A 24,608-nucleotide genomic window follows, 5' to 3' on the forward strand; every position below is an offset into this window, starting at 1 on the left:
ATTTTTGTCTGACCCCTCTTGGTGGATTCAAGAATTGGTTTTAATCATGATGTTAACAAGAACTTGCTTTTTGGTGAGATAGCAACAATAGAATAGAGGGTGAATTCTATGCTAATTTGGAAGAGATGACCTGTCACAGAAAAATTCCAGTTATGTAATGGTCCCTTGAGAATAAACTGTTACTGGATTATGTAAAAAATATCTAGAGCAAATATACCGAGGGAGATCTGAGCACTTGAGCACGTATTTGAAAAATAGTAGCATTTTTGTTTTGAAGATAATTAATAGGATTGTGGTATTTGGAAAATATTATCTTGCGAAAAAAATCTCTTATTTTTAATGCCAGAATAAGAAAAGCAGGTTGAGCCAGACATTAACCTGATCCTTGGAATTTATTTGAATTCAACTAATTGCCTTTCTTTTTTTGCCTAGATTTAATTATTACAGCTGGAGGTGAAAATGTACCTCCAATTCCAATCGAAGATGCTGTTAAAAAGGAACTCCCAATTGTTAGTAATGCTATGGTGATTGGAGATAAGAAGAAATTTTTGTCAATGTTCCTGACACTAAAGGTAAACCAGTTTTAATATTGCCTTCAGTGAAGTTATACATCTGCACCTAACAAAAGAATAATTTTGAACTATTTGTAAAAATACCTAAAATTAGATAGGAGGATGTTAGCGGGGGAAAAACACGAAGCAACGACAGACAAATCCTGCTGGGTCTAAGCTTAGGGTTACCTGATCTGCTAAACACCCAAATATTAACTGCTGTTTCTCCTACATATACAATAAGAGCTATTTTCTATTTAAATGCAGACTTTTATATAAGAAATGCTGGAAGATTGAGAAGTCTCTGTAACAGAACACAACTATACCTTTTATGCTTACAGATGGGCAAAATCAAGAAATGTTTCTGTTATAGGTAAACACGGAAACTTTCCAACAGAAACATTTCTCTACAATTTGTTAGTTTTATAACACAAGAATGATGGCCATGGAACAAAATAATTAACAGCCTTGCTGTGGTATAAGCTTCAATTGAGAAATCACTGTTTTCCTAAAACATTTGCACTTCAGTTCTGTGGCCATACCTAGTGATTGCCACTTAGGAGTTTTCACGTTGTGTACCTTTGTGACTGATACTATCTTCAGGTACAATAGAAATACTAATTTAAGAAGTCTAGGAACACTTCTAAATCAAGCTGTTTACATTACACCATAGTAATTCCACTGAATGATGAGCTAAATGTTTCCCTGTAACAATGGAGTCATGTGGAAAATGGCAGAAATTCAAGGTCAGAGATGGACTCTATGGCCTAATTCATTCACACGTTTTAAGTCTGTTCAAAGCATCTGCATATAAGCTGAAAATATTTGCATTTGGTAGCCAAGTGGAAAGAAAAGCCCTTTATGATCTGTAGGTGTTTCTGCTTTTTAAGGCTTACAGCATGTTTGTGTGTTTACACTGAGCCTTCTTCCCAAGAGAGACAGCCTGGTCAGAGAAGTTGTTAATGCCTCTGGAGAGTGAACATTTGATGATTCACTTCATTTGATATTTTAGAGTGTGCTGGACCCAGATACATCTGATCCTACTGACATTCTCACAGAGCAAGCCAGAGATTTCTGCCAGAGGAGTGGCAGTAAAGCCACCAGAGTGTCTGAGATTGTAGCCACGAGAGACCAGGCGATCTACAGGGCCATCCAGGAGGGCATCGACAGAGTCAACAGCACTGCTACCAACAGGGTTCATTGCATTCACAAATGGATCGTCCTGCCAAGGGATTTCTCCATTGCTGGCGGGGAACTAGGTAAGACTTACTGATTTATCTTCAGGTACACAAAGTTAGGAGGCTGCTGATCTAAGAATATTCAGTACAGGGAAAGGAAAAATGGTTATGCAGTGTGTGGTAAGAAATACAAAAATTGGAGTTGTTGCTACACATGGATGAATCTGTACTCGTTTGCAAGTAGAGTTCTAAAATTTCAGATTGCTTTGGGTAATTAAGAAATTTTGGTTAACTCCTTGTGCATTAAACTGTTAATAACTTCCAGTAATAATAGTGAAAGTGACGCCTGGAATGGCAACCTAGAACAAAGGCTAGACAGAGTTAAAGGAGAAAGGGCAGGTGTTTATTGAAAGGTGTCACAAGGTGCAACTTGAGCAGGAGTCTCACACACCCTACACCCAAGCAGGATGTCACACCTGTGAAAATAAGGTGACCTTGAGTTTCTGGCCTAGAGAGAAATGGTTTTGTCTGAATAAAATGGGAGAACAGTAGCTGACAGGCTATGGAGTTTGAGTTATGCAAGAAAGCAGTACTTATCTGGAATATATAAAAGCTGAAACTTAAGACATCAGAAGTTTCTCTTTAGAAGAAAACAAAAGCAGCAAGATAGAGAAAGCCTGATAATGGAGCCCAAAGCACACTACCAGGCTTTTTGAAAACTGGGAATTGTTTAAAGCTTTCAAAAAACGTGTTTTTATGGAAAAAGCAGTAGCCAGACACCACCCTCTTACTTGCAGCTCTCTTGGAAGTCCTCATGCTTATGTGGAGGCAATCTCACACATCACACTTGCTTCTCACTTTTAGCATTTACTGTGCTTAGAGGGGGGGCATGTTCTTCCCAACAGGCTCTTCAATAAAAAACTTAGGCACCAAAGCTGAGACTGAGTAGGAATTTCTGTTCCTATCTCTGGAATTGATTCTTCCTCTTTCAAGGTCCCACAATGAAGCTGAAGCGGCTTGCTGTGCTCGAGAAATACCGAAATGAAGTCGACTCCTTCTATAAAGAATAAAAAGTGTTTCCTCCAAGTATTAAGAAAGATTGGTGAGCAAAAGGAGGTATTTTCTCATCAAAAGCATTAACAAAGATTTTTGCTTTGAGTTTGTAGTCTATTGAACCAAACCCCTAGAAAGTTGCTGTGAATTTAGCTGTTCCTGATACTCACCTGATCGTTTGTCCTCTTTTTACAGAAGCATCTACAGTGCATCCATTCTCTAATACTGCTTTTACTTTATGACCTAAATGATTAAAACATCCTACTATGTTGTATAAAGCAGATATAACTAATTCCTCTAGATTGAAACAAAAAGTTTTTTATACAATCTTCCATTTTTGTTCCTTTTCTTTTGTTCTACAGGAAGTTTCCTGTAGCTTATGATACATTTTGCTAGATAGCAGTACTGCTTAATGAAACTGTCATACCACTCCAATGATAATTATTTTTAAAAAAATTTAAAAATCAGAAGGGCTGGGATTTTTTTCCCCTCCCAGAGAACACTTTGTTGTTCACTAACACATTTCAGAACCTGAATACACTCCTGTTTCTGTGAATTCTAGAATTCAGACTTCTGTGAACACAGCAGTTTGCTTCTTAGGTCCACATTCGAATAAGCATTACTATTTCTCACAAAAACAAATAATCAGAAAAAGCAGGGCAATATCTGCCTAAGACTGAAAGACACAAAGTAGTAATTACAGGAGCTTTCACATTAAAATGCTATTCCAGAAACTTCTTTAAAATTGCTTACAGTGCTTTTCTTTGAGCAGTGCTTGTCAGCATGTATCTGCAAGTTTCACATTCACATTGCACTAACTCTGACTAATGTGGGCTGCATTTCTTCTTACCTATATGCAAAATAAATCATGAGAAGGAAATGCTTGACACAAAGTTTTCTAAAGGGTGTGCTGTAAGTGATCTCAGGCAGACAGCTCCAGTAGTTCACACAGGCAGGCAGGCCACAGCCCATTATTGAGACAAATAAATGATGCACAACAGGATAAGGTTTCCATAAAAGTTCCATCACAAGTCTCACACATCTTACAGACGTCAGATTTGTTGCAAGGACAAATAATCAGCTGAATACATAAGACAAAGCAGCAGCCAAGGATTATAAAAACAAAACGAGCAATAGGACTTTGAAAAGTTTATTCTTCCCCATTTTGTGCGCAATGGTAATTCAGAATTTTTTAACAATATTAATCTGAAGAAAACAAGGAAGCAGCAGCTTGTAAAACACAAAGAAATGTTGCCCCATTCACGAAAAGCAGAGTATGGGAGGAATAAAGCTCCTCCAGCACGTTGTTAGACTGTATAAAAAAGCTGGATGCTTTCTTTAGAGAGTGACACGAGAAGTTGTTACTCCAAAAGTTGTTTTACTTCTGAAACAACCAGCGTAAAACAGTGGCATTAGATATTACTGCACTTAGTTACTTTCTAGGAATAGAAGGAGCCTGTAAGCCTGCTTCTGGCAGGAGGGATAATCCTGTGCCACACTAAGGAGTTTGACGATACCGATTTCCTTGTCAGGCACAGGAATGGAAGCAATACCTTGATAGCTCCAGATCAGAAGGACTTGAGTGATGATCTGCACCTGATGGGAAGGGCAACCAGTTGCTTTTGCACTCATTAAGCTTAGTAAGCAAGGAAAAAATAGATTCAGATCCCCTTGAATAGGGATGAAATGTATTTCTGGAATATAGGCACCAGAGCCAAACCGCTGATCTGTCTTAATCCATTTAGTTCTAGATTAGTCTCTTACATTCAGAGTTTCTAGAATAAAATTACTAGTCAATACACAGGAAGACACACTGAGCAGACTGTGCAGAAACTACAACACAAACAGCATTCTAGCCGAAGTCATGAAATACTGAGTGTAAATTTGCAAAGTTAATACTTTCCCCTCACAATATATGGCAGAAGTAATTTTGTATAGTTTGCCCTCATTAGAACTCGAGTGTAAAGTGTATTTCAGAGAGGAAAACTTGTAAGAATTATTTTGGTATATAGATTAAAAAAAAAACAAAACAAAACAAAACAAAAAAACTTTGCTTCAGCATTTATTTTCACCCCTTGTTAATGGCTGTAAGTTTCTTTTTAAAATACAGAAATAGATTAAATCTCTAGAATTTTGTATTTCTTAATTCATGCCTTTGGTGGGCAGGGCTGTATTTCACGAATCACCAGAGTACTAAAGTGGTTTTCTCATTGTTTCTAACACAAAATTGCTATTTTAAGTTATTTTATACCCATTTCTGTGTATGAAGATCATCTTGTGCTACTCTTAGGCTGAAAACCTATCTTTTTAAATTCAACAAGATCAATAAAGTAGGTTTTAAACATTAAGGTGCTTTTATATTTCACTAATTCTGTTACTGGTTTGTTTGTTTGCATAATTTTTCTAAACCCTCTAATTGAAATGGAAAATATTAAACAGTTAGAGTGCCAATAAAAGAATTCACTTACATAAAAATGTTCACCAGATAGAAAAAAATAAATAAGACAAAGCACTTGGAAAAGTCCACCGAAAGCAGGCACAAGCAATGTTTGTAGCCATTTGGACTAGGTTTATTAATGGAGAGGCCTCAGCTAAAAAGTCTGCCCTCAAGAGAGAAGCAAACTCTATGCATGTGGATATCAGGTTACATATATTGTACTCTGTGATGTGTCCTTCCAGTCACAAGCAGCAGCAGCAGGAGGTTTAGTCTTTGTCCCGTACTCGGCGGCAGATCTCCTCTGTGAATTCCGAGCACTTGGCATTGCCTCCCAAGTCCTTTGTCAAGACCTGAAAGAAAGAAAGAGAAAAAATATTACTGAAATGTATTATGGGGCCACTGATGTCTCTGAACAGTTTTGGATGTTCTCATGATCTGTTGTGTATGGATCGTAAATGAGGTGAGCAGGAACATGTCAGGTTTGAGTTCTGCATCCCATAGAGACTTCATCAATAAGGACTGTGCAGGGAGAGAAAACCTGAGCATACATGAAGTACTTATAATGTTATCAGATTTGAACGTGATTTTAATATGATTTTATCCCCACTACAGGAAGAAAGTGTGTGTGGTCAAAGGTCTACAAAGTCCTTTAATTAATGACTAAGTATTTACATCTTCAGTATGAAGTTAGTCCTTTGGAAGTAAAATTCATATATGAAGGCTCAGCACAAAGACAACTAATTGAGAGTAATTCAGAAAGATTGGGTCTTTTTTTAAGGAAACCCATACAGAACAAGCACATGTAACTCTTAATACTGCATGTTAACAATTCTCAAAGTTTTCTTAATTTATTTAAGAGAGAGGAAATGTAGTTAAAATCCTCTTTCATGAAGTACAACTCCTGTCCGGCATCATGAAGACAGTATAATAAAAAAGTGGGCAATATTGCTTGTCCAATCTAGCTAGATTAAAGCACTCTAGGAGATAATTATAATTATTAGGTCCCCCCCCCCTCCATGGCACACACAGACATATCTTAATTAACTGGTTGACGGGAAGGGAGAAATAACAAGCCAGAGAAGCATTCACGGTTACTATTTTAGGATCTTGTAATTTAAATTGCATTATGGGGTATTTAAATTTAAAAGATTCTCTCCATTGTGACATATAATCATAACATTATAAGTAACTAGTGAACAAAAGGCCGTGTCAGGAAACTTGCACTGTTATCTTCCATGGAATTACTAACCTGCAGATGGAGGATTTAATTTCCAGAGCAGTAAGTGGGAACTTTACAGGAGCACCTCTATTCAGTTGTAAGTTTAGATTTTTTTAAAACTGACTCCTACACATAGCAAGATAGATGCAAACTTACAAAATGATGACAACTTTTGGTTTCAGCATTCTTGTTACTTTTGATTACAAAGCAGCTTCTCATGGTCCTGCCTAAGATAAATGAAGCAGCATGACTAGCTGCTAATCCCCTTTAACTGCAATCTTCAAGATATTTCCAACTATGTTTTTAAGAGATGGACATCAATGTAGAGGAGTGAACCAACAATGGTAAGACCACAAATTTGTCGAGTTTCAGAGCATAAGCCCCCTCTCTCCCCAATATCCCATTTGAGTAATGAATCTGAAGACACTCACTTCCAAAGAGAAACATATATAATCCTCAGAAAAAAGAAGTTAACACTGGATAAAAACTGTTCTTTTGTAGTCAAAAATGAGTGAAAGCAGTAAGAATGAAAGAAGAAAATAACTGAAATGAAAACACGAACAGAAGTATTACAGTCAGGACTGAAATGCTATTAACAAAAGTGGATGATGAAGCCTGTGAAAGATCCCTTCAGGATCCAGATTTCAATATATAAGCTTTGTACGTTTCATAAACTTCTTACGTGAAGTGCTAAGAGTTACTTAAAACTCTGATTCCCTTCCTAAAAACCAGACATCCAGTTCCCCATTCTGGAGTTCATAAAGCTGTGGAAATGTAAGATGAGCATTGCTGAGACAAAAGGAATGCTACAGCCTGTCCCCTTGTTGCTGTGCTGGGCAGATTTAGTATAACGTAACGTAACGTAACTATAATATAATATAATATAATATAATATAATATAATATAATATAATATAATATAATATAATATAATATAATATAATATAATATAATATAATATAATATAATATAATATAATATAATATGAGAAGGACAGTGGCACAGCTCATGCAACAGGCCAGTTCAGCAGCCCATCTCCACAGGCCATCCCCACCTCTGGTGTGGATGTTCCATGTTAATTCTTGCTTTGACACGACATGATTTTAATTCACTGCATCAATTTGCACACCCTGGTGTTACCTTTCCATCTTTAATGGTATCGAAGCAGGCTGACTCAATCTTGGAGGCGTGTTTGTGCATTCCCATGTGGCGCAGCATCATCACAGCACTCAGCAGGAGGGCAGTGGGATTGGCCATGTCTTTTCCTGCAATGTCTGGTGCTGTTCCATGAACCTAGAAATGAGAGCAATGCCTGTTACCATGGCATTAGGCTGATTAAAATGTCCTAGGCGATTGTGCGAGCAGCCTGAGCCATAGGCCTTCCTTGCTTTGCTGGGATACAGTCAGTGGAAAGGACATGCCAAGGACCAAAACAATTCCATTCAGAAAGGGAAAACTAAGTCACCTAATATCTTTAAATTGTGCCCATCGAGTTCTATTTCATAAAGGGTATTTATCATATGAAAAAGTGGGAAAAGAAAGTATCAGTCAAAAAACGGATGTGTGAAAAACCTACATGGAATATTAACTTTAACCTCTCAGGGTAAAGTACATTTCCTCTTAAGGTAAAGCTCCAGCATCTTCACAGTAAAAATGAGTTTTAGGAAGAACTTACTTAGATAAGTATCAGCCATGTTGTATGGCATGGAAAAGTTTAGGTTGACAAGTTGAGACAAAGGTATTACTGCTCTGCCATGTGTAAGGAGACTTACGGATTCAAAAATGGCCACGCCATTGGCACCAATGTTTCCACTGGGTGTTACTCCAAGACCCCCGATGAGTCCAGCACACAAGTCACTGAAAAAAACCCAACCACAAAATTAAACAATCCACGAGTTTTTCCACATACACTTGCCTCTCTGCAAGGTATTAAAATATTTTTGTTTATCAATCAACTGCAACTATAACTTAATTTATACACCCGCACAGTCTGAGAATAATGTGGAGAAAGAACAGATGCTGGTAAGCCACATGTACCCCATCACAACATTGGAAAATTCTTAGAACTACTAGCAGAAGACCATGTAATAACGAAAAACTAAAATGAAATTCCAAATACTAGAATAAAGCTGATAAGACACAGGCACAATGAGAAGTACTAGAAGCACAGAATATGTGTAGAAATCTCAAAAACTACTTGTTATGTACAGTTCCCTGTAACTATCCAAAAATCTTCCTCTGAAGGGGCCCAGAACTACTTTTCATATGTAAATTCCTTCTAAAAAATGTGGAAGAATTCTACTCAGGTAGGTGAGTTACTGGTGGTTTTGTAGTGTATTGTGTGCAGCTTAAAGAACATTTTCCAAGTGACACCAGACTAGCTTTCCCTCTCTCTTTACTCAGCAGCCTGCAGGTCTCAAGTCTGACATTAGCAGATCATCAGATATAAGCAATTTGCATTTGGTTTCTACCAAAATTAACATGGCAAAGGACAAACCAGCTGTGCCTATTGTCATCATACCGTACCCTTGAGCTGAACACACTAATGAACAAAGACTTAAAACTGTTCTTTTCACGTCCATACATAATTATTGGCTACAACTTGGCTCATACTAAGCTAAGTTAGTCCTCAGCTTAGGAATCAAAAAGAGAAAAGTTTGGATGACTTTGCAGAACAGTATTTTAAGCTAAAATAAACCACCTATCTTACGCAGCATAGAACCTGGGAAAAACTGAATACAGTCTGCATTTGCCATTCTAAATACTTAATGCTTAAAGAGAAGAGATTGTATTCTGCCTATTCTATTCAGACCTATTCAGTCTAAGGAACCTGCTTAGCATTCAGTTCATACTTTCAGAGCTGCAGGTGAGACCTCACCCAGTGATGACAGTACCCTCTCCAAGAACAGACTCAAATTTATGGAAAAGTTTTAGAATTATGAAATTTTTAATGGAATTTCTATGAGGACTTTAAAGTGGGTGATAGTGAACTCTGTGAACGGTACTGATGATAAGGCTCCTTTGATTTGATCTCTCTTAGTTAACAGTCTAAGAGCTGCTGTGAGTGCCCTGTGCAGGCCTTCACTAATTCTTAAAGGAAGAAGCTTTAGTTCCAATCTGATTTTTCATGTGCACAGCCTTATCACAGAGAGAGTGATAAGAGAAGCTTAAGAACCATTTCTTCTTATACATAAGCTACCTTTACATTTATTATCTGTACACAAAAAGGGGATGGATTCTAAGATGTGAGTAATCAAACATGCAAGTAAAAATTCCATTTCAGGCTCTTTTCTTCAATCTCTCCTTAGAAGTGTGAGAAGAAACTATGTTACATAATACACTTAATAGTTCCAATTCAAACACTTCATTATACAGGTGTTTAATGGAATTTACACTCTACCTAATAATTATACAGAATGGAAAATGTTTTCTGATGGGTTTTGCCTTCAAGACACAAAGAATCTCTGGTATTAATGTTATTCAAGTAAAAAATTTACTTTGAAGGAAAAGTAATAAACCAAGAGCTGGCAGAATATGAAGAGGCCCCACATGTAGTTCTTCAGTGACTGTGCAGACTGATTGAACTGTGATGAGCTCCCTGTGTCCCACAGTCACCCTACACAACATGTTTTAGTGCTGAGAATGAGAAAGTTTTTCTTTAATATCTAACCAGGCATTCATTCTCTATTAAAATGTAAGCCATTATATTCTTCACATATTTAGAGAAACTTCTCTGTCTCATCTGAGCAATATTCATAGCCTCCATAAGCAGAAGGAGATTTTTTTAAATAAAAAGTACATTCTCATCATATAGCCTGCCATCAGCATATGAGTAACTGAAGCAGTGAATGTGTGTTAAGAAGTCTGAGTGCATAAGACAATTCCCCATCAGACTTGCATGTGACCTCAGTGACTGTGGGAAAAGTATCAGTATTTTACATGGTGGGAGTTGAAATTAAAATCTCCATACCTGAGGATGTCACCGTACAAGTTTGGCATAACAAGCACATCAAATTGAGATGGATCTTGAACCATCTAGAAGGAAGTATATTTTCATTAGGGTCAAGAATTTAAACTAAAAAAAAAAATAATCACAACTAAAACATAAATACTCACATTCAGACATACAGTATCCAGGTACATTTCATTGAATTTAATATCTTTACAGTTTTCTGCTGCCTCCCTGCATTTTCTCAAGAAAAGTCCATCAGACATTCTCCTGCAATTAGATAAGCAAGAGAATATTGCAGTTGTTGTAAGGAAGCAGTACTACAGATAAAGAAAACTGCATGCAACAGGGGTGTTTAATTAGAATTCAGAAACTTCATTTGTGACTATTTATTCCTCATAAAATATTTCTGTATCAATAGTTTAATCAGCATACATTCATTCTTAGAATGACTTCTATTAATTTATGAAAGGCTTAGTGAATTTGTGCAGGTGATGCCACATAATATCACACGTGTTACAACTCAGTTCAGAGTAAAGTGGTGTGGAAACTGCAAAAGACACCAGCCACTTTCATCCTCAGATTTTATATTAATTTTCCTTGTTTAAAAGTTTCTAGAATAGGAGCTTTGGAAGGAAGGATTACTACAAACTTGCTAGTAAGAACATTGGTACAAGAACAATTATCTCAGCCTTGTCAATACTGGGTCGGTACTGCCTATTTTACTTAGGAGGCATTTACTTGACATTTTTTCCTATTTTATTGACTCCCAGTGCCATCAACGGAAGTTTTGCACCTGAATAAGACTTAAGCAGTTATTTTTAAGTAAATGAATGGAGATTTTTTTGTTTTGTTTGTCTCAAAAGAAGTGTCAACATACATAATATTTGCCTTGTGCACTGCAGTCACGTGGCTTCTCTGATTGTTTCTGGCATATTCAAAAGCAAACTCTGCAATGCGCTTGCTGGCTTCCTCTGTGATCAGCTTGATGCTCTGCACAACCCCATCAACAATCTGAAAGACAGGAATCATCAGCAGGGCAAGTTCATTCCTCCCACTGGGAACCAAGCAGCAGAATTGAGAGTGAGGCAGAAAGCATTTTACAAGAGAGGAACATTTCATGGGTGCCAGAGGTAAAAGATTCCCTGAACCCCAGTGAGACACAAGGTGAGCAGTGCTGAGCAGAGGGCAGCACTGGCACATTTCATGGGTGCAAAGGTAAAAGACAGCCAGGTGAGCAGTGCAGAGCAGAGGGCAGAGGAGCCCCTCTGGCACCCACCACGTGCTCAATGCCGCTGTACTCGCCCTCGGTGTTCTCACGGATGGTGACGATGTTCACGTCCGTGTAGGGAGTCTTGTAGCCCTCAATGGACACGCACGGACGCACATTGGCATACAGGTCAAAGGTTTTACGCAGCAGCAGATTCATGGACGGGTGCCCTGCAGCAATCGGGGTCTTCAGGGGCCCTGGAGAAAGCCAGATACACAAGGATGAACGAGGAGATAAACCTCTCCATGGATCCAAGAGCTCAAACTCTAGGTAAAGTGGGACTCCTACAGAGGATCTCCAAACTCCTGTCTAATCCTCATGCTGGAATGCTATTGGAATTCTCTGTTCTATCAATTACTGCACAGGCACATTAATCAGCTGGGTAAAGGCCAAATGGAAAGCCTTACATGGAACAGATTTTACAAAATGTGTTCATTAAAACATATAAAGATATTGCTCATTAGTAATGTGGTTATTGAATGCTATTGTGTATCTTAGAAATGCCTTCTGCAGAGAATCCAATGGCTGGTATCAACAACTAGCAAACATATGTCTTGGCAATGAAGGACTGTTCCAAGTACAGACAACTACCCTGTAATTACCCATTTTACTGTGCTACAGAGGAAGACCTTTGGCTTTACATCAAACTCAAGTACTTAATATCTGTGTATTAACCCCTAAAATACCTTTTAATCCCATTTTGTTTTTATCCATGGATTCTTTGGCTTCTGGGGGTATCATCCACTTCCCTCCTGGTCCTTGGATAGCCGAAACATTCCTCTCTTCCCACTGAATAGGTGCCTAAACATACACACGCTGTGTTAACTTTAATGTCATGACTTTGCTTCAAGTTTTAGCTTTCACAAGAAGGTGTGTAAGGAATTTTATCCAGGCTTTCCGAACAGTATTTTCTCTGGTGAGTGAGGATAAGCATGAGATGTTTGAACTACAGTACTTTTTGAAAAATGTAATTAAGTGGAACTGAAATAGTGTGAGCAGCAAATCATCATACACATGAATACCACAACGCTGCCCTATATGTCATGCATGCAAGTGCTATTTCTTTAAAGGTTTTAGAGCTGTTGGGTTCTTTGTATACAAGAGACAATATTTTAAAGCTGAATTCATTGGGAACTCATCATCCCCACTGACTGGAAGACTATGTATGACATAGATGAGTATCTGCTATCTCTACACACTGAAAATCTGCACATGCTCCACAATGCTGTCTGAATTTGCATTCACCACAGGACTGTAATTGGAGACAGCCTGCCACCCATTCATTTCATCAGGATGATTCCACAAAGGAAAAGATACAAGAGAATTAAAGAAACTTCATGTTTTCAAATCCACGTTGGATAGTTGTAATAAAAAGGGAATATGCCTGGGTGCTGTTTCTAATGTGGAACAATTTAACAGGCATCTTGCCTGAAGAGCAGTATTTCCTTTCAAGGGAACTTGACAAGTTCTGGTGAAGTTTCTCAGAGGGGTAAGAGAACAGTTCTTGGACACAGTCAGTTTTCAGATCACTGCAGTTAATGTGTTTGGCAGAACGGCAGGTGGATTGCTGAAATGAGCCAGTCCTTTCACACATGCTTTTGACCTGCACTTGAAGTCATAATAAATGAAAGAACATCCTGTGTCAGTTGCTCAGGATTACTACATCAACAAGGTGATTTCACATGACATTGAGTTTGTATTTCCAAAAATTAAACACAGCATTTGCTCTCAATCTGTCAGCTAACAGTTTCAAGCCATGCCTTGGTATCACATTCCTGTCTTCTATTAGTTGAAGCTTCAAAGTCTTTATACTGGAAAGAACTTTTAATAGCTTAAATATGACTTTATCTCTTAAAAGAGATTTTAAGGTTTTTTTTATATGCCTAATTCATATTTGTTGTTGACTTACTTTGGCAGCATCAAAGATCTTCATAACAGCAGCAGAAATCTCGGGTCCAATGCCATCTCCTGGGATTAAAGTTACTGTTTGTACCTAGGTAAAAAAATATCAGTAGTACAACAAATGAATGTTTGTTTTCTACATAAAAAACATCTTCATGTGTTGTAGGAACCAAATAGCTACTAGAAAACAAAATACATTTTCCTCTACCAAATATTCACTATGAAGAACAGCAGTCCTGGACAGAAGTGAGAAGGACTGGCTTGCTTTATAAGGGAGTGTGCAGATGTTTTGAGAGAATTGTTTAAAAATTCACATACTACCTATTCCTATTTCAAAACAGAGGCTGAATGTGAAAGGCAGATTCCTGCTTAGTACTCCTTGAAATTAATGAATGCAGCACACTTTCCTCTGGAAATGTGGAGAGCAAGTTATATTACCTAGTTATGGCTCTGTTCCACATGTATCTTCAATATTACCAACATGCTGCATAATACTGACATGTGCTAGAAGTGATTATGTGTATGAAAAGCCACATTCACCTTAAAAAAAAGGTCATGCCAAGCTAAACTTCTCAAGTGACCTCCTAAAAGTCTCAGACTCATTTTTAGCAATACCATCTTACTTTTATATCATAATGTCCTCAGTCGTGTTTCTTTTATAATAATCAAACAAGAAAAAAATTGCACAGCCCAGAATCAACAAATAACAGGGGAAGAATATATTCTGCTTTGAAGAAAAAAATTGATTATGGCCACTGTTCTAAGGGTACATGCTCCAGCTCATTTTGTTTTATTTAAAGAGAGCAAACAGCTTTTATAAGCTCATTATTGCCTCCAAAAAAGGCAGCACATGTACATTATTTGAAAAACCCCCAACAGAATCAACTCTCAAGGCAGAACTTCAATATATATTGACTGATTTTTGAAGTTTTGAGCCAAAGAAATTCACCGTGCACAACAAAAAAAAGAGTTTCAGATAAAAGAGCCCTGCTGCTAAGCAAGCTGCTGCTGATGAAATGCCTTGAGAGTACTGTTGTGCTGTCTGACTGCACTGCAGGGCCTGACTGCACCAGAGCCTGAAACTGTTGGGTTTCAATAGAACCAGGGTACCTCACCTCCTGATTTTTATACTCTATAAGTAACCCTTCTATTTCTTTTCTGACTGTTGTACCTGCTGTTCTACAAAACTTCTCATGAAAAGCCACAGTTCCCCTTTAGGATGAAGTCCTGCTTAGGAGTGCTGAGCCCTGCTCCTGCCTTCATTCAAAAGAAGGCCCATGGGCACTTCAAACACATAGACATAAAGAAGGTAAAATATCTACAGAGAAATACACAACGTCTAAGATGGTTTAAAGAGGACCTTGAAAAGGAAGAAATTTAGATGCAAGGAATTCTAAAAGCAGCAGTAAAGTAAATTGAATGCTTAGAGGGAAGTGTGCAGAAGAAAGAAAATGAGAAGCTTCTCAACAATCTTTTTTACTTTGTGCAATATTTATTTGCCCATTCCTAGATCAATTCCAGAAGACTGGCTTATGCCCGTATTTTGTGAAAACTTTCCACGCCACTTCTATTTTTTACTTAGAGCCTTTTGTAGTCTCACATTGATAAGTAATTTCCAATAACAGTGATCAAGTGATGTAAATCCAGGATGGCATTAAGAGCAAGCATGCTCACTTGTCTGGCCCTTATTTTTTTGGAATGTAAGAACAACAAGTGATCTTATACATTTCCAAACCCCCTCATTGAGAAACTTCTTAAAATAAAAGAATGGGACTATTATACTCACAGCATTACCAAAACTTCTGGTCACCTTTTTTTGGCTTTTGAAAGCACCTAGCAACCGAGAAACCTGCAAAAATCCAAAACAAAAATATGCTCTTTTACTGTACAAGTGGGATTTTACAAGTTTAACAATACTCCAGCAAATCTGCTTTTTCAAGTCATATTGCTTTAAATCTCCTATCTCAAACTGGTGTAAAAATCCAAATGAAACCAGAGTAGCCAGTGCTTTGCCAAGCTGCAGCCTACCCCTCGGAGCAGCCTCGCCTCGTGCATATTCTTAGCACAAGGTGAGCCCAGGACACACTCCCGTCTTGCCTGGGGGCCACTGCCCCGCCTGCAGTCCTCACACACACATCTTGCTGGAAGCAAGGCTGCAGGAACTCTACTGAAATACATCATGTGACAAGGATGAAGACGTGTGGAAAGCAAAGTGAAAAATCAACCATTTCATTGGTAGCAGTTGGGTGGACAACATCTTTACACACTTCAGGTGATGTTTCCAAAACTACTTTACATTAGTGCCACTTCTTCCATTCAAAGTGTGATGAATTTTATATCTGTAGGTGTTGTACTGTTGCCTTCTGCAAGCCTGACAGTTTTTTAAAAGTGGAACTGAAATGCAGATTAAAGACAAAATTCACCATAGCAACAAATCTACACATCACAGTCAAAGAATTGCATTTTCTCAGTATTCTGAACTGGCATTAAGCTTCAAAACTGGGATGGTATCTAAGCTTGGACTCTTGGCCAGCTGAGCACTATGGACGAAATCCCTAATATGCAGAAAAATCATGGCCTCCCAGTCTTAACCTCCTCTCTAGGACTATTGATGCCTCTGGGACTTAAGAGCCAGAAGACTTCTAACTGCAGAGACTTACACTTACACTTACTGCTTCAATTCTGCCATACTCACATATGCAGGCTGTCTGCAGCTATCAGGCTAGAAATTACTTTGAGAATTCATATTCCTCTCCTGTCCACTTGTAGTTGTTATTTCTTTACTGACAGAATGATGTATGGTAAAAGGAACAACCTATGTTGGCACCAACAGCAACAATCAGAAACAATATAATTCTCATGTATATTGTTATGAACACTGGGGGAGAAGTAATCTAAGCAAGACCTATTTTTACTTGTAGCCCCACATGAGATATATAAGGCAAGCAGTGTTTACCAAAACAGGCCACATGGTTGAGGATGAAGGCAGAGCAATGAAATGAAAATGTGAAGTTGACTGCGCAGTGTAAGTGTTCTCATGGTACAGATCCTTCATGTAGAATCAGGATTCACATTCCAGAGTAGGCCTGGAAAGGGCACAGTCTGTCTTGGCAGAAATCATGGACCTAGTACATTATACTGAAGTTCAACCTTAGAAACACCAACAAAGAATCTGCCCAAGGAAAACTGATCCATTCTGACCTTAAAGTCACGTGTCATTTGATTAGCTCTTGACAGTTCTTCCTTATTTTAGCAGATAGGTTGAATGGGGCAGCCTCAATGACTTTGCCTCTAGCAGGCTGTTATTCAAAGATACAAAAGAAATTTCATTTACTCAAGGCAAAACCCAGCATCTACGTGACAGCCTCGGGATAAGGCCTGCGTTTCGGAATGGTTCAGAGCTGTAAATCCCAGAGGACTGGTGTGGGGGGGCCAGAAAGCAGCCAGAGCCCGGCAGCCGGAGCCCGGCTACAGCTCTCCGCAGCCAGCTCTGCGGTGCCGGGCACCGCGGGCTCTTTGCGGGCATGGTGCTCCCAGGCTGTGCTGTGTGCCACCCCGCACCTGCAGCTGCCCGCGGCCGCGGTGCTCCCGCCGCTGCCGTGACCTCTACGGCGCGACCTCTCCGCAGGCCGCTCCCAGGGATGGCGCGGCCTCCCCCGGCCCGGCCCCGCCGGCCCCCGCGGCCCCTTCCCGCCGCCGTCCCGGGGAGGAGCAAGGACAAAATCCCCGAGCGCCCGGGGCCGCCATTCGGCCCCGAGCACCGCGACCCTTCGCCCTCAGAGCGCTGCCAGGGTCCGGCGGCACCGCGACCTTGCGGCTAGGCGGCCGCGCCTCAGGCGCCACCACGCTCCGGGGCGCGTTAGGGGCGCCGTGGGGCAGGGCCCGGCCCGTCCCGCTGCCTACCGTGGGCATCCACGCGGTCGCGGCCATGACGCCCCCGGCACCGCGGCTGCCGAGGCCTGAGCTCCGCGCCCGCCGCTAAACCGGAACCGGCGCGCGGAGAGCGGCGGCCCCGCCCCGCCCGCGAGGCTCCGCCCCGGCACCGTCGCTGCGGCAGCTCCCCCGGCGCCTCAGTTCCCGTCCGCCGTTCCCTGAGGCGGACCGAGTCTCCTTCCCCGGCCCTCAGCTGCCGCCCGCGGCTCCCTCAGGCGGTCCGAGCCTCCTTCCCCGGCCCTCAGCTGCTGCCCGCGGCTCCCTCAGGCGGTCCGAGCCTCCTTCCCCGGCCCTCAGCTGCTGCCCGCGGCTCCCTCAGGCGGTCCGAGCATCCTTCCCCGGCGCTCCGCTCCCTGCCCGGTCCAAGCCCCCTCCCCGGTGCTTGGCCCGGCCCGCGGAGGTGCTGCCGGGGCGCTGCCGCTGTCCCTGCCGGCGGGACAGTGCACGGTGCAGCTGGAGGATGCGGAGCCCCAGGTGTGGTATCTAAGTAGGGACTGTTGTGGCATCTCTGTGGAGACGAACAACCGGTTTTCAGTGAGGCCTCAGTTATGAAGCGTTTGATGGCTGTATAAAATACCAGCCTCTAGAATTGGGTCGTTTATGGGAAAAAAAAAAAAAAAGTTGTTAAGAAAGACTCCAGATTTTTGTTGAAGTAGGTAAGAAGTCTCTTAAGCCCATGTACTTTAAAGTGTTAAAAACAAAACTGTTGAAATTGGAACAATCTAAAAGTTCTTTTTGCCCTAATTTCTGAGGTGCTCGTGTCATTATTTTGTCAGTTGGAACGGGACAGCCCCTCTTCTGCAGAGAAACAACCCTGCTGGAACTGAGGCAGTTCTGGGAATGCCTGCCTTTAAAAACTTCTGCCTTCCTTACACTTGGCAACATTAACATTTGGGGTTTGTCTCAGAGTAATTTCGTGCCAGTTTTTGGTGACAGAGTTAGCAGATTACTGGCAGCCTTTCCAGTTACTTACCAAAGTCTGTGCTTGAAAGCTGAGGACTAAGACAATATTTAGTTTCCTCTTCTCTTAAATGTGTGAGTAGAAAGAGAAAATATCACTTAGAAGATATATTGGACAATATACAGCACTAGTAGCCTGCATTTTCTGAGAATCACTTCCTTTTTTTTTTATGACATTTCCTCTGTTGATGTTTTATCTTGGTTTTGATGTTGCTTTGAATTGAGAATTGCCATTCAGATATCTGTAATGGCAGGTGTGAAGAACTCTCTTGATACTGACTTTCTTCTGGTAACTATGTACATAGTTAACAGATATATTTATGTTGCTTTCTTTTGTTTGAGACTGTATCTGCATCTACATTGTTACGTTGCACCTGGATTGTAAATTGGGGGAGGGGAGATGTTGTGGAGAATTATTTTTACACGTTTTCAACACCCATTAGTCTGTGTCTTGTGGGTGTTACTATAATAATGCTTCAGTAATGTGCATTCAGTGGCTGGTTTGGATCTATTCTGAGAGAGGCTGCACAAGGTAGTAGTAAACCCATGAGTAGTTATTTTGCCTAAGAAAATGATGCCTGTGTGTAGACAGCAATACTGTTTTTCCCCTAGTGATCGCTGTATTGAGAATCTCTGTAGGGAAATTAATTATATTACATTTAACCTGCTAAGGCAACCATTTCTCTGTTGTTGTTGTTGTTATTATTATTATTTTGTCCCTAAGGCAAGACATTATCTTTTGTAAAACACCCTTAAAAAAAAAAAAAAAAAAAAAGAAAAAAAGTAAAAAAGTAATTCCTATTTATTATGGATAAATTAGATTTAATAAAATGCACTCAGAAGCCTACCTTTTCTAACATAGTGTGGTTTTTAAGCTAGATAGATAAGTTTTTAAACCCAATACATTTCCATGCAAGGTTTTCCTTTCTGTTTATTTTCTTTAGCATTAAAACTCCCTAGAAAGTTCCTGCTCCTCATATCAAAGCAGGCAGCTTTACCTGGTTTGACAGGCATGAGTCCTGCATGTTTCTCAAGCTGTTTATTCACCCCTCAGGCAGGACTCAGGCCCATGAAGCCTTCTCTCACAGGATATCACTTCCAGACAAATTTAGTGGTGTCTGAGCATCCTCCTATCCACCTTGTGTTGGAGAAACGTTTTAAAGTGCTACAGTAGCAAAACATGATATTTTTCACATATTTTAGGTTTTCAAACTGTGTGTTTACAGTTCATTTTTATTTATAGTTTGTGCAATTGTAATGTTTTGTAGCTCTGTTGCACCTTAAGGATTTTTTTTTTTTTTTAGCTCCACAGCAGCTGTTTTAGGTGAATGTTATTATTTCTTCTTTATCTGTATGCAAACAGAATTTTGAATAGCTTTCCAGTAAATGAAACAAGTCCCAAAATCTTAGGGGGAATTTTTACAGCATCAGTGGAGGATAGAATTATTCCATTTCACACAATTACTCCTGCAGTAGCACTGGGCCCTAAGGACTCGTGCAAGGTTACAAAAGTATAAACGTACAGGCAGTCCCTCTGAAACAGAGCTGGTTTTTTGCTAACAGAATAACTCTTCTTGAACAGTTATTCTGCAAGGAAACATCTGTGTGAGAGGGAAGTTGTTGGAATACGTGGTGTCATGGGCGTGACATTTCTCAGGTTCTTTTTTTCCCTACTAAAAGCTGTAGCAAACCAAATGTGGAAGCGGCAGATGTGTGTTGTGATTGTTGAAGCTCTGTGTGGATCCTCTTGAAGTGGTATGTTCAAAGTGGCTTGATCCTCCTTTGGTGAGGGCGGAGAGTTTGTACATAAATCACCTTTGCATTCATGATTAGGAAAACAGTTTTCAGAAACTGAAATGCAGTGAAATGTGGTGGTAATGGTAGCATTTAAGGTCAGGGCTTGCTGTGTACATTGAAAAGTATCGATTTGTTGCAGCAACATACTAGCAGTAAGTTTGCTTAACACACAATTGGCATATAAGCTAATCTTTGATAAATATGAACAGATAGAAGTGCAGAAGGGTAAACCGGAAGATCAGCTGATCTTTGACATGTACAAATAGGAGTGAAAAAGATTTTGTGCATTATAGTGTCTTTAAATCGTATCCAATTAACAGAGCTCTGGCCTACACTGCAAACCGCAAGTAACCTTACCTGGTTAATGCTTTCCACTGAGCTCTGTTGCTGCTTCACTGCTGTTCTTTGGATCCAAAAGATGGAGACTTCCTTATGTGTGTGTTATCCAGGGTACAGGGCAAGCAGCCAGGGGTACAAAAGCAGGTGGAAAATGAAAAGAGTATGTCAGCTTTTCACTGTAGGAGTGCTGTTAAGCGTACAGAATCACAAGATTAAAAGATAGGGAGCCAAATCCACCCCTGCTGTCAATTAACTCTGTATAATTATGTTAGAGGTAATTTGGCCATTTGTATTTAATCTGATTTGCATAGATGGGCAACTTGAAGTAGGTGGCTGGGAATGGAATGCCATTTCATGCAAATCACCTTCCTAAGTATTAGCCTGGTCTGATTGAGAGCAGTTGTTATCTCTTGCATTTCAGTAGCACCAGATCAGAGATATTAACCATGCTTAATTGTACATATAACCACTAAAGCAAATGATGGAGCTCATTCAGAATTGAGGACAGGTAAGAACTGTCATAACAGTGCAAGTTCTTAGTCTCAAGTGGCCCTTATAGGCTATTGGTTTTTTTTTATTTTAAAAAAATATTTAAATACCATATTTTGCAGATTTAAGAAAAAAATTATTTTTAATGTTCTGACTTACTTGTGGAGAACTTTTTGGAATGTCATAGGAATCCAATGCCACTACACACCAGAGAAAAGGAAAAAAAAAAAAAAAGCACTAGTGACTGGGAAAACAGATTGGTTTGGCCATGTAACAGTTAGTACAGCTGCATGATATTTGAACAGATGCTTGCTGCACTCTTGGTTTGATGGGAAATCATTTTGTTTGTATTTTCCTTACTACTGTAACTTCTTGCCTCTTATTCTGAAACTGTGCTGCAATATGCTGTACTGCTAGAATGCATTTCTTTGATGTTACAATTCTGATGTTTGCTTATTGCTAATAAGCCTTGTTGCCTACATTCTCATCCCAAGGCAATTATTTTGTGTATGGGATATACTTTGTAATTTTTGTAGCTCAGGGAAGTGCTGGTTGCAGCTAATCAAATCTGCATGTCTAAATGTTATAATTTGAATAAGCCATCTCTTACAACACTCTGTGGTTCAGCACTTTGTGGAATGTTTTTACTACATATCCAACACACTTCGCAGGATATTTTTACTATGTCTACACTATATTTGTTTTCACTATTACTTTTAAATGTTTGGTCTTTGTTGTTGCATGCCAAGGTAAAGTGAATTTCTATTAGCCAACCCTGCTATCAGGCCAGGATCATTAGAAGCTATAGGGAAAAGCACAAGATAATTCTCCAAGTGTTTTTATTAAACTTGCTATATTGATGAGGAAATAATTACCATTGGCAGACTGCAAATGAGGAAGTTGGGAATTTTACACTCCTCTGTCGCCATGTGCCTGAATGGAAAGTGAGCTTATAAAAGGTCCTTCTTCCCCTTTGCCGTTCTTTCTCACTCAGACTCCTTCCTACTGTTGTTGTAAGAGCGGACCCTTCTGCAGATGGTGGATAATATGATTTTGTCTGTCTGCTTCTCGTGAATGCTCTTTTGTTTTATTTTCCCATCAGTAGGGCTGTGGTGTGCTAAAGCGCCCCGTGAGCCCTCTACTGACAATTTGTGCTTTTGCTTTGGGCTGCGGAAGTGGCTTTTCCTTCCCAGCTGTGCTTGCTCGAGCCTAAGGAAGCAGGTTAGCGTCTGTCAAACTGCTTTCACCTTGCTGACTTTTGAAAATTGGGTTAATGTGCGAAGGAGTCCTTGCGTTCACTTCTGTACCCGGCAGCTTGGTGGTGAACTGGCACCCTCGCTCGGCACGGTGCGGACACGGTGGAGAAACAAGCTATTCCTGCGGAGCTCCTGGTGCCGGAGCAGCGGCACCAGCGGGGCAGCCCGGGGCAGGACAGGACAGGGCAGAGCAGGGCAGCCCGGGACAGGACCAGACAGGGCAAGGCAGCCTGGGGCAGGAAGGACAGCCCGGGGCCAGAGACGGCAGAGCTCCGTGCTTGGTGCCCGTGCTCTCCCTGCTCGCGGGATGTCTGGAATACGGCTGGGTTTTGTGCTTGGTCCCCCTGCTCTCCCTGCTCTCCCTGCTCCCGGGATGTCTGGAATACGACCGGGCTCTGTTCTTGGTGCCCGTGCTCTCCCTGCTCCCGGGATGTCTGGAATGCGACCGGGCTCTGTGCTTGGTGCCCGTGCTCTCCCTGCTCTCCCTGCTCTCCCTGCTCGCGGGATGTTTGGAATACGGCTGCGCTGCCCAGCGCCGCCGCCTGACGCAGAGCTGCTGCCAAAGCTGCAGGTGCCGTGAGGAGCGCCCTGAGCGAGACCCCGAGGCGAGGGAGAGCTGAGGTGTGCGCGGAGCGCCTGCTCGGGGTTTGGTTCTAAAAGCTCCGCATGCCTCTTAGAAAAGCTTCTGAAAAGAAGGGGCACATTGGTATCTCTGCTTCTGCACAACACCTGCCTGTGATTTTAACACTTTCCTTCCTAGCACACTCCAGTGAAGCCTTTGCAAAGGTTTCCCGGGCTGTGTCTTTCCTCAGTGGGCAGGTGCAATCCAAACCAGTTCGATGCGGGCTTTGGGATTTTTTCAGCACACTCACGGAGTATACGTGCTCTAAATGCCTACAATACAGAGGAATCCAGCTACTTCTAATGGGATGCATTTGCAGAGAGGAAGAATTCCTAATTTAAGATGGGTAATAAGCAAACAATATTTACTGATGAACAGCTAGATGCCTACCAGGTAAGATATGTTGATTTGCATTAGGGAATGGAAGGGATTAATCTACATATGTTTGTGATTTGGATGTTTGTTTGGTTTGGGGAATGGTTTTTTTTCTAATATAATTGAAAACTTTCTTTGTAACCTGCATGTATACATTCTACTGTTCCTTCCAGCAGCTGTAATAATATTCTAAGTCTCGGTTGTTGAATATACTCATTTAATTCCTACTCTGTATAGACGGAGAAGAGTCACATCCTCAGTGTCAGAATAAAGATTGTGACTAGCTTGACAAAACTGTAGCACTTTCTCTCCCTGATGCCTTTGCTGACAATAGAGCAGAAAGGGAAAAAAACAGATCCTGTCTAAATTCACTTCTCCAAGGATAAGTCAGAGAAATATGCTTAATGTAATTCCTGAATAGGTGTCATTATGCTTGCATCCACTCCTGGTGGAAAGCAGTTTCTCACTTCATCAAGAAAGTGTGCATTTTATGTCAGAGAGAACTTGGTATTTCTTTATTTACTTCCCATTGTATCAACTGCTTTTAAATAGGGCAAAAGAAAAAATCCCAGTTTTTAGTCATGTTTCAGCACACTGCAAATCTCACTGAAATGGATGGCAGGAAGCTGTCTGCACAGTGGGCATCTTGAACAAGTTGCTGAAAATACAGTGAGGCAAAGCATTGAGTAGAAGTGTGCTAAAGAGGGAGGCAACTGACTGCTTATTGAGAGGCAGCCAGGGCTGGCTGCATTGCTCTGTTCTCCTACATGAAGTGACAAACATTGAATTGGCAGCATAAGAAATCAAGATTTAGTTTTTGTGATAACCAAGAGACAGATGCAGGCCCTTAAATGTCTGGGTAACTTAATAGAATTTTACCTTTGTGATCTTTGATTAAACCTATTGAAGTAGAAACTGTTGTTTTGGTTACAAATTTTATTTCAAATCACTGCTAACATGGACTTGTTACAGTGTAAATACTGAGCCCCAGAATGGGGCCAGGTGTATATGCTAAAATTATTTCAACTGTTATCACACGCTGAAATAAAGGATAAATTAAATGCTTTTACAAATATCTAGTGGGTTTTTTTGCTATTGTAGGAAATGTGACAATGAACCTTCTTAATTTCTACTTTGTCATACTTCTCACCAGCTGTGTGTAATGTATCAATCTAAGTTAATGATCTTAGACATAGCAGTCCAAGATCCAAAAAAGCTTTTTCACATCCCTGCTGGATAGGTGAAAGAGAAATCAAAGATCTGTAAAGCACCAATGTCT

General features: G+C 40.5%; 3 protein-coding genes across 4 annotated transcripts in view; 2 read left to right on the forward strand and 1 right to left on the reverse strand.

Moving 5' to 3' along the window:
* ACSBG1 (acyl-CoA synthetase bubblegum family member 1) overlaps positions 1 to 4,830 on the forward strand; it is a 42,109-nt gene extending 37,279 nt beyond the window's left edge. Inside the window, exons 15-17 of the mRNA XM_056499636.1 lie at positions 433 to 572; positions 1,564 to 1,810; positions 2,723 to 4,830. Of these exons, the coding sequence (XP_056355611.1) occupies positions 433 to 572; positions 1,564 to 1,810; positions 2,723 to 2,799 (464 nt within the window). The 3' untranslated portion in view covers positions 2,800 to 4,830. The remainder of the gene's footprint in view (positions 1 to 432; positions 573 to 1,563; positions 1,811 to 2,722) is intronic.
* Positions 3,917 to 17,619, reverse strand: IDH3A (isocitrate dehydrogenase (NAD(+)) 3 catalytic subunit alpha). Its single transcript, XM_056499639.1, has 11 exons — positions 17,462 to 17,619; positions 15,345 to 15,407; positions 13,566 to 13,649; positions 12,343 to 12,457; positions 11,666 to 11,853; positions 11,267 to 11,400; positions 10,554 to 10,656; positions 10,408 to 10,472; positions 8,210 to 8,294; positions 7,578 to 7,730; positions 3,917 to 5,569 (listed from the first exon to the last, which is right to left on the reverse strand). The coding sequence occupies exons 1-11, from the start codon at positions 17,486 to 17,488 to the stop codon at positions 5,486 to 5,488; spliced, it is 1,101 nt and encodes a 366-aa protein (XP_056355614.1). The 5' UTR covers positions 17,489 to 17,619; the 3' UTR covers positions 3,917 to 5,485.
* A 52-nt stretch (positions 17,620 to 17,671) lies between these two features.
* Positions 17,672 to 24,608, forward strand: part of CIB2 (calcium and integrin binding family member 2) — a 37,573-nt gene continuing 30,636 nt past the window's right edge. Inside the window, exon 1 of one of the 2 annotated variants that reach the window (XM_056499645.1) lies at positions 17,672 to 17,965. Coding sequence is in view for 1 of the 2 variants with exons in the window: in XM_056499644.1 (XP_056355619.1) it covers positions 23,297 to 23,347 (51 nt within the window). In the remaining variant the exon portion in view is untranslated. Of the gene's footprint in view, positions 17,966 to 22,855; positions 23,348 to 24,608 lie in introns of those variants that run through there. The other variant, XM_056499644.1, reaches the window with a different exon arrangement.

Source organism: Oenanthe melanoleuca, chromosome 10 (genome assembly GCF_029582105.1).
Source record: "Oenanthe melanoleuca isolate GR-GAL-2019-014 chromosome 10, OMel1.0, whole genome shotgun sequence".
NCBI classification, from domain to species: domain Eukaryota; kingdom Metazoa; phylum Chordata; class Aves; order Passeriformes; family Muscicapidae; genus Oenanthe; species Oenanthe melanoleuca.

Coding starts and splice junctions, on each gene's coding strand:
- IDH3A (XM_056499639.1), bottom strand. CDS start 17,488: ATGGCCGCGACCGCGTGGATGCCCACG. Junction 10,657..11,266: donor GTGCACAAGGCAAATATTAT/GTATGTTGACAC, acceptor ATCTAATTGCAG/GAGAATGTCTGATGGACTTT. Junction 8,295..10,407: donor TTGTACGGTGACATCCTCAG/GTATGGAGATTT, acceptor GGTTTTTTTCAG/TGACTTGTGTGCTGGACTCA.